The 16,654-nt window shown below is 34.2% G+C and overlaps 1 protein-coding gene across 2 annotated transcripts in view; it reads left to right on the forward strand.

Moving 5' to 3' along the window:
• LOC143247529 (NF-X1-type zinc finger protein NFXL1) overlaps positions 1-16,654 on the forward strand; it is a 78,872-nt gene that overhangs the window by 49,937 nt on the left and 12,281 nt on the right. For both annotated transcript variants that reach the window (XM_076495799.1, XM_076495798.1), the window contains exons 16-17: positions 2,453-2,584; positions 3,681-3,917. In XM_076495799.1, the coding sequence (XP_076351914.1) occupies positions 2,453-2,584; positions 3,681-3,917 (369 nt within the window). The remainder of the gene's footprint in view (positions 1-2,452; positions 2,585-3,680; positions 3,918-16,654) is intronic.

Here is a 16,654-nt window from a genome sequence, read left to right on the forward strand (position 1 = left end):
TTTAGTTTCTTTCCTTTCCAGTTCCATTTGACCTTCTTATTGTCTGTATATTAGAGGCAGTGGTCTAACTTCAGATCCTTGTCCATTTGTCATGGCTTCCTTCTCTCTTATCCTTTACCTTATCTGTTATAGTACTTTGCCTTGTTTGTTCAGGGTTAATCTGTATCAGTTGTTTCCAGTTATTGGGCTATTCTGTTGAACACCCTCTGATTTTCCCATTTACAGATAGCTGTTCTTTATACCATCTTTCCTGTAAGTCCCCTTCTTCCTATTTCGTGCTTGTGGTTGTCATCGCTCCAGTATTGTTGTCATAGATGTTTTGCACATCTTCTCCCATTTTTCTTATGTTGTCCTCTGTCCTGATTGGATTTTACTTTTCTACACATCTGCTGCCCAAGCAGGTGGAGGTGGTATTGTCTTCTCTCATGTTTCCTTACTCTCTGTTCCTACCTGTATTCCTGCTTGGTTCCAGATAGACTTCTTTGTCTGGTATATTCTCTGAAATGTTGTGTGGCTCATTCTGCTTCCTTTCATATTATTGTTCCCATCTATTTGTTCCAGTAGTTCTCTTTGTGTCCCATGATCTGTCTCTATTACATTTATTGGTTGGGTTCATCAACTCATACAAAAGGTGCATTTTGACTTGTATATGAAGGGTTGCCATTGGCACAGGGTTTCTTCACACTCAGTTCATAAGCTGTGTTATTAGGTACTTACCATTGACAGTCTTTGGAAGAGATTGTTGAGGCTGAGATGAGGACAACTCCAAGGATATTGGTTGCACATTATCTGCACAACCTGGCTGTTTCTTCCACAGACAGGTTTTTCTTTCTGTGGTGATTCTACATATGTCTGCTCACCTTTGACTGTGGTAAGTCAACATATCACTTTTTCTACATATTGTATTTCAGAATCACACCTGGTGTGGGTATTTCTGGGTTAGGTCTGCTTCATATTATACTTATGTTAGATATAAATAATTTTATAATGCTTGTTGTTGAGATGAGGTGTTTCTGTAAGATCACCAAGAGTTTGTTTGACAGTATGTATATATATATATTTTTACTGAAAGATACTAGTTTCATTTATAAAGGACCATCACTCATGGACCTCGTGAGTGAAGCAGATGAGTTCCTAGTCATTGGAGTAATGGACCATGGAGATTTTTTTTCATGAGTGGGTTTTGAAAAACAAAATAAAGCTTTCTGGTCCATGTGTACCCACTTTTCAATAAGAGGACTGTAGTTGTTATAATCATTAAAGTACCGAGTATTACATAGTAATATTCAGTATCCATGGTACTTCCTCTGGAAGCTTTTGCTCAAGGGAATTACTTTCGTTGATGAAAAATGTCTTATGCAAGGTAATTTCATTGGATGTTTTGCCTAGACAAACCCGTTCCAGAAGTAGTGTTATGTTCCACAGGTATGATTTTTTTCTTCATATTCTTGCAAACCTGTTCATTCAGTGCAGTCACTTTCCACTTGATTGGATATTGATACATTTTCATCAACCCCTCCACCTTTGCATTGTGAGATTCTAGCTTTGAGTGTGTTGAGACTTACCCCCTTCCTTCCCTTCCTCTCCACTGATGTGCCAGTGTTTCAGGTTTGTACCCACCAATTCTCAAAACTGAGGATTGTTCTAGAATGGTAAAGGAAACTAGATATGCTAGTACAAATGACACAATATCTTTAGTCGCATGATATGCACATATTTTGAAATGGTGCAAAATTGAGGGGGCATAAGAGACTGGTGCACTGTTGACAAAAACTTTTTCCAATGCTCAGAAAGCAGTCCAGGATCGAAATAGCTTTGTAACTATCTCAGATACATTTTCAGTGTAAGAAAATGTTAACTTTTAGTGGATATTATGGTAGTTTCCCAGTAAAAAAAATTTCATTTAAGGGACAAACAATAATTTTTTTAAGTATCAATAAATTTGTATTAGTGTCTTAAGGAGAAGAGAACAATTATTTAAATCTTTATTTTGCTTTATTGATTTATATCTAATACTTTCATGGTTATTGATCTTTAAATGTTTAGTTAAACCTTACTAGACATCATTTTACATTAAGAAGTTATATTACAAATATCCAATGATGAATCGTTATCCCTCTGGTGAAATTTGTTTAGCTTTTGCTTAAGTGTGGACAAGTTTTCCCTCTCTTTGAACATAAACTCACTGAAAGGTCCATTGTTAGTGATTACTTTGATATTTGTTCCTTTTTCCATGTGCGGATATGAAGGTACAGCCTCATAAAAACCCCTTCTGACTGGTTTGTCCTATGAAAATAAGATTAACTGAAACCGAACATTTCTCGGTAAAAGATCTAAAAGTGTATGTTGTTTTGTAGAGTGTGTATTTCATATCAGTCTAAATTGTTGAGTAGCAAGAAAATATGCAAAAATCTCTTGTATGTCTAAAATTACTTTTTATTTTTCACTTCAGACACCAAATTTTCCCTGTTCAGAGGCAAGACCGTGGTCTTGCGGGAAACCTTGTGGTCGTCTTTTGAGTTGTGGCAATCACTCATGCCCTCTGGAATGTCATACAGTAATCAATGCAGCTACAGAACTTGAGGTACAGTATGTTTTAGAATTTTCCCCCCCAAGGGAAGGACAGTATTTTGATAGTTATTTCAATTATAGAATAAATTTTTAATCACTCCTGCCCTCTAAAAGTCATACAGTAATCCATGCATCTGTAGAACTTGAGGTATAGTATGCTAAAAAAAATCCCCACCCCTAGGAAAGGACAATGTATTTTAATTTTAGAATACATTTTCTATTATATCTAATTACCATTTGAATACAACATTTTTGTGAAAGGTAATGTTGCTGTTGTTCTTTTTTATTGTTAAATTTAGAGAATAAAATTTAAAATGTGAAGAACACACAGTTAAAGTAACTTTTAAAATATGGAATTAAAATTTTGACAAGTTTGTATCAATAAAATCTAGAATATCAAACACCCAATCATTGGTTAAGTTTTAATTTCTAGCTTTTATATATTGTAATTTAGTTTAAAAAAATGACCATGCCATGTTTTTTATTTGTGAGTGTTGAACAGCTGAGAGCTATTAAGAGGTTTTGTGTCCAGAGCTTGTAGGCTCATAGAAAGTATGATACAAAATAGTTCTTGTCATGCTATGCCATTGAACAAACTACTGTTAATTGCTGTTAAGGAATTTGGAATCATTTGTAAAGAGTGCCTTCCCTGGCTTTGATCATCCCATTGTTTGAAGTCTGATATCCATTTCATACTTTTGGTTTGGTTTTCTCTCCTAAACAGTGATTTTTGAGCAGCTACATTTCTACCGAGATTACTTCACATTATTGTGTATCTTACTGTTATGGAGGTAATATTTACACCTGTAATTACTGCTATGCCATCAGCTAAGTGATGTAATTATAACGACTATAAGGAGTGGTTGATTACTCCCCACTTTTTAACTACAGTATACTGTCTATTAAGTGACAGATTTAGGCTTTCAATCAAATAAACAAAACCAGAATACTGCTAATTGTAGATACAGTAATATGTTTTTGACTAAGAAGATTTCACACAGGCTAAAGAGCTACAGTTACATGTGAAGAACTTATTGTCACTCAGGTTATACTAGTTTCCTAAGGTACTGGTTATCGAGTCAATAATTATGAAGTGTTCTGCACTGCAGGCCGGAGAAACTTGTCAGCCTTGTGAAGAATCTTGTAGCAAGGCACGACCTGAAGGTTGCACTCACTTCTGTCTACTTCTTTGCCACCCTGACTCCTGTCCACCCTGCCAGCAAAGATTTCGTAAAAAGTGTCACTGCCAGCTCAATACAGTCTACATTCCATGTTATCAGTGGACATTTTCCACAGCAGAAGAGAGAGAGAAAATGCTGTCATGTCAAAGTAAATGTCCTAAAATGGTAAGAATTGCAATCTTGATAAAGAAAATCAAACTATTAAAAGAAAAGACAAGGTACCTGTAATAAAACTTAATGCAACCATTCTTCCAAAAGTATACAACTATCTTAGCCCATCTTAACCTTACGATTATGGTGTTGAACCTGTTTTGCTACTTATTATATATGGAGAATGGTACACAGTTCAACAACAGTTATTCTGAACTTTTCTGATATATTTTCACAATAATTAGTAAGGGTTTGTAAAGATATGAAGTATTATGCACACAATGAATGAGATTATTTTAAAGATTTCGTATTTTTGTGTTGTTGTTATTTGCACTAAGACTGAATATTTCAGGTATTATTATCAAGTATAGTGCAGTGGAACATTTTAAATTAAAAATAGAAAACTTTACATACCTTTGAATGTTTGTTGAATAATACTATGTAACAAATTTTGTTCCAGAATATTGTGTTATTTCTTAATTACTTATGTTGTAAAAGTAGAGAAAATGGCCATTATTCCCTTCAAACTTTGCTTGTGTGGTGTGGATAATAAAACTTAGAAATTAATCTATTTTCTATGTAAAAATGGGCAAATTTGCACATTTTCATTTACACAAGGTCTGAATAAAACAACATATGAATCAAAATTTACATGTATTTATACAACAGTTACACAAAAATGTTTAGAAGTGAGTAGTTTTTTCCAGATTTGTGACTCTAATGTAAATCACTTTCATGTATCAGCCCTCAAATATAGTCTCCCATCATGTTTTTGTTATTCACTCCTTGTTCAAAGTCCAGTATATCTTGGTGGAAGCACTCGCTTTGCTCCTCTGAGTATGCTCCCATGTTCTCCTTGAATTTGTCAAGATGAGCATCAAGGATATGGACTTTCAGGGACATTGTGCCACCCATTTTGCCATAGTTCCACATAATTTTCAGCTTTGTGATTGCCCAAGAAGTTCCAAACCACTGTGACAAAGCTGCCCTAAGCTTTTTTTTCCTTTCCAGTTGAGCTTCTTGGGGAATTCTGTGCACTCCAGGATCTTCTTTATTTGTGGTCCAATGAACAGGCATGCCAATGACATTTTTGAAAAAAAGAGGAAAAGGTATTTAGCCTGGCGCCACAAGCGCCACAGCTCGGTGCAGCCGTGCCTCACTAGGGGGTCCTTGGGGCATGCTTCCCTTGGGAAATTTTAAAAAAATGGATGCTATTTGGTGTGATTTGGTGCAATCTGGGACATAATTTCTTTATGTTTTTTGACATTGCAATGTTGGAAAAGTACACAATATATATCATATAAAATAACAAAAGGAAATTAAAAGACTAAATCAAACTAATAAAACTATAACTTTCATTTACAGTTTTAGCAGATTGATTTATTCTTTTAATTTGCATTCATTTTAGAAGATATATCAAAATATCTAAAATTAACAAATAAAATAAAAGTAAATAAATGAAATTTAAGATTGTTTATTTGCTATTTATTCAGTTTAATTTTTTTCTAAATCAAAATATATTAGTAATATGAGTTAATAAAGCCAAAATAACTCAGTAAATATTTCAAATACAAATCATTTCATTATTATCCTTTTTGTCATCAATAACATCATCATCATCAACTACTGGTATGCTGCCAATTAAATGTGTTACAGTCATTGCCAATAACTACTTCTCTGCTGCATATATTCCATACAATTTTCAAATCACATAAAATTACTCTTTTGACTAATCATGACTACCTACAGTTCAAATTGTTCATCTATGCAATCTTGTCATTATACTACTGGTACCTTAATGTCAGTGAATTTTCCATTCTTTCACAAATTGACAATACAAACTAAAACAGCATATGAAGGAAAGCTATGACATTGCTTAAAAATTCAACTACTGATATGGTTCAATATTAAACTACTGATATCAGTGATATGCCTCAGAAATTAAATTTTGTACAGTCACTGACATCAACAACTACTGCTCTGCTGCATGTATTCCATTAAAATTTCAAATTACTTAAAATTACTCTACATGACAACCTACAGTAAAACTTGTTCATCTATACAATCTTGTCAGTAAATTACTGGTACCTCAATATCAGTATATTTTTCATTATTTCACAATACAAACTGAAACAGCAAATCAAGGAAAGCTTTGACATTGCTTCAAAATAAAATTAATGATATGCTTTAAAATAAACCACAGATAATAATAAAATGTTTTTCAGTCACTGATATCAACTTCTGCTCTGCTGCATAAATTACAGTCAAATTTCAAATCACTTAATTTCCTTTAATCAATCTTGGCTACTTTCCTCTTTTTCAAGACAAGGGTTTCCAGTGCTCTCTCCGAGCTTTTTTCTCTCCTTCTCTGAATGGGCAGCTCTCTGTGCCTCTGCGGCTTTCTGGACTTTTTCTTTAGCCAAGGTGACTGGGCCAGATTTCACAGAACCATAGGCCTCAAGCCTTTCTGCCCTTTTCTTCTGATTCTCCCTCAGCTTTGAGGTATACTTTGAAGCTGCTGATCTAATGTCCTTACACATTCTCTTGTCTACAGGATCAAAATGAACATCTTTCCTTTTAAACATTTCAATCGCTGTTGTTTCTTTGGAGAGTAGAGAATATTTTATCGTCTGGTATGCACACGATACCAGACCACGAGACCTGCAACGAGGCAAACGAGACTGCCTCCAAGATGGCGGTCAGATTTTTTTTCTGCAATAAACATTGAAAAAATACGATTTCTCCTCAAAAACCACCTACCCAGCCCCCAAATCGCTCATATTTTCTCCTCGAATTTACATGAATCTCGTGGGTGATCGTTGGCTGTTTGAAAACTGCAGAAATCCGCGTTTCAGCGGAAAAATGGCACGCATGAATGAAGACACCAACTTTGACCTTTGCCTCAGACAGCTTAGGGAAGAAGTTTTGAAGGTACTTAAAGGTTGCAGACTCCTTATCAAGTGCAATGACCGATTGTTTCATAAGACCCAATTTTATGTGAAATGGTGAGAACAACACTTTCTGGAGGTCCACTAGTGGCTTACATTTGGCATTGTGCCTCCCCACAAAGAACTTGGTCTGTTGTGGCCAGAGCTTCCTGTTGTAGTGTGCTGAGGTCTCTCTGCTGTCCCAAAGGCAAAGATAATAGGGAAGCTTGGTAAAGTCTTCTTTGAGACTCAACCAGAATGTTACCATTTTGAAGTCTCTGATAACCTCCCAGCCATACTCATCATACTTCAAGGCTTCTAACAAGGTGTTGACGCTGTTGTATTCCTCTCTGAGGTGCACCGAAAGATATTTAAATTTTAAAAGGTCTAAAATTTGTATAATATAAAATTTTATTATTCAAGCAAGGAAAAACTGTTTGTCTTTTAGTTTTATGGCACTGCTTGCAGGTAAAATGAGGAGCCCAGGATTTGTCTTGATCCGAGACAGGCATGCTGAAATATGCCTTGTAGGCTTCACACATTTTAGAAGATGCTGTCACAGAGTACTTTTTTGCTCTTGTCTTGATAAATTAGCCACATACATAACAGAATGCATCTGGAGAATGCTTGCAGCTTCTTGATGCCATCTCTGATAAAATCAATAGGTCTGTGTTCACTTAGGCAGCTAGAACTAAACTTAAGTGGTGAGTGGTGAGGCACTATATATATATATATATATATATAATTACCAATAGTAATTTCTAGAAAATTCTAAAAGGTTCTTGAAAATTCTCGTAAGTTCTAAAACATTCAAGAAAGTTCTTGAAAATTCTTGTAAGATTGAGAAAATTCTCTATCAACTACTCAGCATTAAATATACCTGGAATGTTCTGGAAAGTGGGTAAATTTGAAAATTTCATTACCCAGGTCACAAAAGCAAAGTTTGAAGAGAAAAATAAGTCTTTTTCCATTTACTTTAGGAGTAAGCAATTGTGAAATAACATTTTCTGCCCAGGAACAAGAAAAAGTAAACATTTTGTTACGTAGTGTATAATCTTTAAAATTTTCTGAATTTACATTCTTAATTGCTTTTATTTTATTCATAAAAGGTTTATTTGTGATGTTCCGTTTTCCATTTAGCATTATTATTTATCGCAATACATGTCAATGACCATTCTCAGAATATTAGCCATCATCAGAATATTGGGACATTTACCTACTACACTAAGCCTGATAAACTGAGACAGCTTGGCTTATGTTTTAAAAAAAATTAATTAAATTTTCTCAAATGCATTTTAAAACATAACTCAGGTCTTGGAACTTAAACTTCATAAAGGCTATTTTGGTTGTAGTAGTGGTTTTTTATTGTATAAGGAATTTTTACATATAGGTAAGAAAAACTTTCTTCGACCAAATTATTATTTTGTTTACCACAATGAATTTTTGTCATAATTATCTTTGTTAACAAAAATAGAAACTGAAGGAAAAGGAAGAACATTGATGTCAAATGAAGATGCATCCTGATTTGATTTTTTTTGTGTGTGAAATCTTTTAATCTCAAAACTATGTTTTATGGCTTTTTATGTATTACATCTGGAGCATACTGTTTCAGTAACCAATAGTAATCAGTCATTGTACTGATGTTCCACCTGTCCTGATATTTCTTCCCCATTTTCCTGATGTCTTGATGGAATCTTTCATTTTGTTCTTCACTGATGGCACTGAGATTTTCAGTATGTGAGTGTAAGAAATGAACTTTCAAGATCATATTTCAGCTTTCCTCATTATCCTATTAAACTGTTCATCTAAAATCAAATTTCTAATCTGAGGCCCAACAAAACTCCCTTCTTTAAGTTTCGTTTTTTGAAGGCCCGGCATTGCCAGGTAGTTAAGGCACTCAACTCATAATCCAAGGGTCTTGGATTTGAATCCCCGTAACACCAAACATGCTCGCCCTTTCAGCTGTGGGGACGTTATAATGTGACAGTCAATCCCACTGTTTGTTGGTAAGAGAGTAGCCCAAGAGTTGGCAATAGGTAGTGATGACTAGCTGCTTTCCCTCTAGTTTTACACTACTAAATTAGAGACAGCTAGTGCAGATAGCCCTCATGTAGCTTTATGTGAAATTCAAAACAAACCAGTTGTTTCTAGAAGAGCTGGGAATTGCCCATATTGGGACTTGAAACAGTTTCCATCTTGGTCTAAGGCCTTGAAAAACTGCTTCATCAAGCCTAGTTTTATGTGAAATGGAGGTAGTAGGACTTTGTGTTATAATGGATTTACTATTGTACATTTCTTTTAGTTATCTACATTTGTTTCAGTGTGATGTCATGTATATCATTAAATGTGTATTGTGCAAACCTTGCCTGCTCTCTAAGTTTGTAGACGGTTCTCAAGAGCAAGAATTAACAATATTTGGTTTACAAAGATGTCAGCAAGTCTTTGAACATTGATGTTCTATCTTATTTTGTGTAAACCATGTTAGGCCAAACAAGAATAGAGCTAGTTAGCATTCCTGTTAAGTAAAGTGCATCTGTGTATCATCAACATAAAAGTAATTTGTACCTCATGGATCTGGACCATTGATAAAATATTCAGCTCCAGGCCAGATAGAAGATGGAGTATTGTTTCTGAATTTTAAAAGTTTTGTATATAAACAAATATTTTTAATAATAACTTGTAATAACCATTATATAAATTGCATTATTATTTGTATATTAAAATATATTGGGGTCAATAAATAAAATTGTGCATGTTAATTTAATTGGCAAAAACTAAAAATTTAATACTTATCAAAATTCAAGTAACTTATAAATTAAAATTTCCAATTGTTTGAGATCATAATATGTAATGTATGTAACATAATAAACTGGAGACTCATTTGGTTTAAATTATAATACATAACAGTGTCAACCAAATCTTCATGTTCAATGTTTTTTATTTGGTATCTGGCTGACTCTACATGAACATTGGTTCTTTGTCTAGTGCTAATTTCATGTTCTGCTGTCCCATTCACACAGAAACATATAAACTTTATATAACTGGATTGTTGAACCAACAACAGAGAAAGGACTTTTAAATCTCTACAAAGTAGCCTACCACGTTCTTTGTATTTGACATTAATAAGAAACTTTTTAAGATTTTTGTATGTTTCCTTCAAGTAAACTAAATGAGCAATAGGAACAGATGTATATATGTTTCCATTGTGAAGGAGAATACCTTTTAGACTACTTTTGGAGGAATCAGTTTACAATTGCCACTCACTTGGTATACAGACTGCATCTCCCAGTAGTGTCATTAATTCAGTGATATTGCTCCAGTAAACAAGCAATGATTTCTGTCGTGTCGCTGGAGAAAGTTTTTAACTGGAAGTCTGGACCTCAAAATCTCTAGAGAATCCTTCGGAAAGCCCAAATCATTAAGTTGTAGTTCATCAGATGTTTCAGGCTGAAAACAATTTCTATCATCATTTCTATTAACATCAGATTTGGAACTGTATCTATACTCTCCATTGGTGTAGGTTACAGGTGTATCGGGTCTTTGAGCAACAGGTCTTATAGCAGACTGAAGGTTTGGATAAGAAATTTCATTTTTCTTTTTCAAGTGTTGTAGCCTTCTATGTTACGTGAGCAAAAATGGCAGTCGTCTCTCTGGTTTCTAGGCTTACACCACACCGTATAAATTCGGAAAGGTAAAGACTTTTATTTCTTACCTTTAGTCCACTGTCTCAACTCGTTGATACAAATGGTACAAACTTTGTGCAGAGCCTATGAGAGCCAATTTTTGTTCCAAATTACATGTAATACACTTTTTTAATGAATTTTCTAATGTTTTGCCTTTGTTTCTTTATAACAAATTTACAACAAATATAACAGAATATGTTTGGGTCATTTACAGTGATGAATAAAATAACGTAAAAGGTGAACACACAAACAAATGCTATCTAGAAATCACATGTTAACCATTTATTTATTAGTTGTATGTTTTTTGTGAGTTCTAAGCCAATCTATAAGACTTTCATGTTGCAGTTAATATAGAGAAATCTATAGCTAATGGTTGTCAGTACTTTAAGCGTAAAATTTTTGCCTGATTTCATTGGAAACAATTCATTTTTGTAAAATTTCATGTGATATTTTGTGAAAAGTTTGTATGTGATTGAGAAAAAAATGGATAACATTTTTGGATTCGACTACAGGAATTGCTGTAGAACGTATAAAACTTTAAAGACAATAAAAACCATTGCAGGCCTGTGTAATTAACTAAAATATAAGATATAAAATATAACTTAATATTTAATTATCTATTCAGCTAACATATCAATAAATGAGAAATATTGTTAAGGCACTAGTGCATATACAAACAGCAAAAATGCTCAGAGCATTTGATTGGTTCTCTTTGCAACTCTTTTGCACAAATTTTAAAATAACTGTTGGGAAATTGCATGATGCAAAATAGTGTTTAGTGTGGATATTATTAAGTAATTTGTTTTGTGAGTGAATATTTTATGATTATTGAGTTTTGTTTGTAACAAATATTAGAATCAATTATTTAAAAATAAATGTTATGACAAATTTTGTCACACATAACTTGGTAAGAATTGTAGTTGTGTTTGTAACTCATTGATGTTGAGATTATAGAATGTCACAGGAAATTTTGTGATGTTGAGGATATAGAGCAGATGATTAAGTAATAAACATAACGGTGTAAGATAAGTGGAAAACAGGAGACAAATACACAAGAGACAAGAAACAAAGTAAAGTTACGAGAAGGAGTTCAACCAAAGAAAAGTTAAGTGCAGATGTAATCATCATGGGAGTGGAAGGCCCAGTGGTTGATATATACACATATTACTGTCAGACTAATGGTGGTGAAAGAAATAATAAGAATGGTTTATTTTATTAATGATATTTCTAAAGTAATCGAACCTGCCACTGTGGATTTTGACAAAAGGTAAATTAGTATTTGGAAGTAGGCCTATATGTGAAAAGCAGACATTTATTAGAAGTAGACCTAAATACAAAAATGTAGCAGAAAAGTTTAAAAGTATAGGATGTAATTGTGGTAATTTTATGAAACATAAGTGAACTATGCTAGTCAGGTAATAGTAATAGAGAAAACCAGTTTGGCTTGTCAACTGAAATTCTAAAGCAATTGAATAGGCCTAAAGAGGACTTTTGAAAAGAACAATATAATGTTTATAATGTGCCTATTTTCATCAACAGTGTAAATAATTTGTTGTACATAAGTTTAACTGGTTCTATATATGTTTTTTTAAACAAGTGAAGTGAGTGCTTTTTATTTATTTTTTTAATTTACCATCAACAAATCACAGACACCTACTGTAGAAGAATCGTTAGTCCAAAAACAACACATAATATATATTTATAAATCTTTAAATGATAGAAATATAATTTCAAAGTGTAGTCTTTGTATAGGTTACAAACGTCTGGCTCAACCAAGTACAACTGGGTGAGAAATTACAACTGTATGTAGAGAGTGGGCATGGCATATGTCAAGAGTTCCAGGAAATTTGTTTGTCTTTCTTACCAGTGTTCTATAAAGGGCTTGATAGAAGAGTGTAAACAGAGCAATTAACCTAGTTTTTGTCTATTCATGGAATTATAGTGTACAGAAATATCTATTTAAGTTAGAGATAAAAAAATTTTAATTTTGTGAACTTCTGCATCAAACTGAGGGTTAAGATATTTTTAAGGTTTCTTTTGAAATAAAAGAATTAAAACATATCTAAAATGTTGAACTGATATTTGATTTCAATCTGTATTAGCTGCAACATATCCGCAGTGGTAGTGGCACATGCCATTCTTCTCTTTATCTTTGTGAAGTTGGCTATGATATCTTTAACATACCCTCATGCTTCTTTACTGTACTGGCATTTGTAATTATGGTGCACTACAGTCATTGACTTGGTCTCTAGGAGTCAAACGATGCATTGAGACTTTTTTTGCATGTTTGCCATTCTACAGAGCAACGCTACTCGCTGGAGTGAAAAAACTGCACAATAATAAAAACTGTTTGTGTTGAGCTATAAAATGTTTAAAACTTCATGTTTGTACTTTAGTTATTTAATTCTTAAATTTTAAAATAGGAAATATAATTTTGGCCACCCTGTATTTATGTTCAGTATCTAGACATTCTTGAAATATAATAAGGAACTATTGAAACCTCTTTAATAAATTAAACCTTTTTACCTTTTCTGGAAGTTTAAATTGATTAAAAAATATTGTCCATTAACCTAAATCAATCAGTACAGCAATAAAACATGATCACATGCACTGATTTTTTTAAAACAATTTAGCATCTTGAATGATGTTACCTGTTTTGTAGGCATTGTTGTTGTTTTTCAACCAATGCATATGTATTGTTGAATTGTTTTATTTATTAACAATTGCATAAACTTCAAGCTGAATCTGTGTCCTGAGGGAGGTTGCTCCTGATAATAAAAGCATATTTTCAGTAGTAGCAGTATCAATTGATATTTATATATAAGAATCAATCTCCACATTACAAAAATATGAGTTGTCAAAATTATTGTAAAAAAAATCTTGTAATCTCCCACGTTATCAAAGTTAAAGAAGTATGGGATATATATAACATAACACAATAAATGCTCAGAGCATCTTTCTTTTGACAAAGCCCATTTTCTTAAGGCACATATGGCCAAAGTTTTTAATTTATGAGAAAGTTGTAAATATCTTATAGTAAGACAGATTTATCATTCTCAATAAATCACATGCTGTTAACAATCAAGTTATTATGCTTGAACTATGATTGTAAGGATTCATGGTTTGTGACCCATTGCTATGAAATGCATTCTATGCTTTAAATCCTTTCCATGTAGGTCATGGGTTGAAAATGACCACGTCATCACGTTTGTGGACTTGTATTCAAAAGTTTATTCACATATTATCTTATGAATTTATGTCTTTATGTTTGGTGTGAAATTGTAGATTGTAATTCAAATTTTCATATTATGCATCATTTAATTTCTTAATTTAAAAGTAAATATAAAAAAAACATGCCTGAGCATCAGTTATCATAAATCACCTGGTATGTTGAATGCAGCACTTGTTCAATTCAATATTTGTGACATCAAAATACATAGTCTATAAGGAGCTCAGACTATCAATACTTACAAGCTAGAATATAAAATAAGAACCTTATCTTTTATATTTCCTCAGATATTGCTCCTACCCCTCGGTGTGGATTCCTGTATGTGGTGAGGGGACGTCCCAGGGAAGGTTCTGTTCTTTCAGTTTACCTCCTCTGGGATCTAAACATCCACCTACATGTTTGCCATATGTGTCAACCCATGAAGGGGAGGAGAGGATCTTGGTGGTTGAGGGGTCCAACCCTAACACATCACTTTAGCCTTGAATTCCTGTAGACAGGTGGCCATGGGGTAGCTCCCTCTTGGGTCAGTTGGCTGGTCCACTTGGGCTAGGGTCAACCAAGTACCAGTGTTGGATGTTCTCAACAGGTGTTGTGGATGTTGTATCTAATGCTGGTATTTAGGTATAGTGCTCACAAAACCCTGGCATTGCTGCAGTGTCCTTGTTTGATATTGTAGTGCATCCCCTGGTAGGGCTCCATTGTGGGTGGGATCAGTGGGCACCAAAATTTTCCTTTTTTCATTATGGATACTCCAATTAAATATCTTAATAAAACAGTGAAAAAACAGTCCATAGGTAAATGACCATACCTTGAAGATTCTGAGCAGCAATCCTCACCGTCTGTACCACCTGTTATACCTCATTTTCTTATATTGCATTCACTTTCAGACAAACCTTTATGGCAAATGTCTCCCTTTTTCATTCAAAAGGGATTACAAGGACTTGCTGGCTCTCCAAAGTCAGTAAAGAAGCTTCGATCTGGTAACATTTTGGTGGAAACATCCACATCTCAACACAGTGAACTCCTCTTGCATTCAAAGGCAATTGGGGATATACCTGTTGAGGTTACACCTCATGCTACTTTGAATTCATCAGGAGGAGTTATTGTTGAGAGGGGTTTAACAAACATCCCAGAGTCAGAGATTCTTGCTGGTTTCTCCACCCAAGGAGTTTCTGCAGTGAGGCGTATATCCACTCGCAAAGATGGAATTAGGATGCCGACCAATGTCCTCATTCTCACATTTACGTCACCACGTCTACCTGCTGCCATCAAGGCGGGTTATCTTAATTGCAGAGTATAACCATACATTCCAAATCTTCTCCGATGTTTTTAGTGTCAGTGGTTCAGTCACTCAAAGACATCATGTCGTGGTTCCTTGATGTGTGCTCATTGTGGTGGCAAGGACCACACCTACGAGTGTGAAATGGACCTTAATTGAGTCAATTGAAATGGTTCTTACCCGTCCTACTTTCGTTCTTGCCTTAAATGGTTGGAAGTAAAAGAGGTGCAACATTTGAAAATGATTCATAACATTACTTATCCTGAGGCTTGCAAGTTGCTGTCCACCACTTCATCTCAGACATGTGCTGCTGCACTTCATTCCACTACTACAGTGGGAGTGCAGACAGATCTCTCTGTGCCTCCAAAAGAATCACTCTCAAAACAAATGAAAAGTATTTTGACCTCTATGGTTAAAAAGGTTGATGAATCAACTTCAACGTCCATCTCTGTCCCTTATATACATTCCAACAAATCCCAAGATCCCCTTCCTTTGATTTTGGGTACAGGCATTTCCTCAGATCCATCTTCCTCTCTCACCCCAAGATGCAAAACAATCATTTGTTCATGTCCTCAGTCTCTGGAATCTCCTTCCAAAAGCAAAAACCTGCTCAATCGACCCAGGGCAGGATCCATGAAGGTCGATAGACCTCCCTCGAATAAGGAAACTAAGAAAAAACGACGTGGTCGTAAACAGAAGGGTTCTCTGCCCAATTGGCCTACGCGCTATTAAAAATGGCCACTCTGATACAATGGAACTGTCGAGGTTTATGTTCGAATCTGGATGACATCAACCAACATTTGTAAGGAGAGACTTACAGGAAACATTTCTGAAATCTATATATGTAAAAATGGCTCGTTTGCACTGAGAAAACTTTTTATGTAGAGGAGTGAATAACGTTTTGGCCTTCTTTGGTCCTCGTCAGGTTCACAAAGAAAGAAAGAGGTAACTGACAGGAAGCTGACCACATGTTTGAAAGGGGTTGTGTAACTGAGTGTCGGGTTAGAGGGCGGGTTTAGATGTTTGAATATATAATTTTATATTATTTATTTTTATTATTATTATTTATTATATTATTTTTTAATATAGGTATAAGTGTTTCTTTGTATTGGTTTATTTTAGGCTTAAGTTGTTTTATAAGTAAGGCTTCTTTAATTTTGCATTTGTTTATGTTTGTTTCTTTATTTAGTATTTGAGTGTTTTGTATGGTTATGTTGTGTTTATTTGACTTGCAGTGTTCAAAAATGGCCTAAGCATGGGCAACCCAGTATCACCAGTTCTAGCCAATATTTTTATGACACAAGATAAAACACAAGCAATTAACACAGCATTACCACTATACTGGTACAGATATGTAGATGACATGATTGCGGGATTCACATCTACAGATCACACACTTAATTTTTTCAATCACATTAACGCTATACATCCCAACATCAACTTCACAAGAAGGAACAAGAAAGAAGCAATCAAATATCATTTCTTAACCTCAAAATTACAAGAACCGATACACAATTTAAAATGGAAATCTACTGAAAAATCACCCATACTGGACTATACATTCCTTGGGACTCAGCACATGAAACAAAACAAAAACTCAACACACTAAGAAACCAAATAAACACAGCCATAAA

The sequence above is a fragment of the Tachypleus tridentatus genome, chromosome 3 (assembly GCF_004210375.1).
Source record: "Tachypleus tridentatus isolate NWPU-2018 chromosome 3, ASM421037v1, whole genome shotgun sequence".
Classification (NCBI taxonomy): Eukaryota; Metazoa; Arthropoda; class Merostomata; order Xiphosura; family Limulidae; genus Tachypleus; species Tachypleus tridentatus.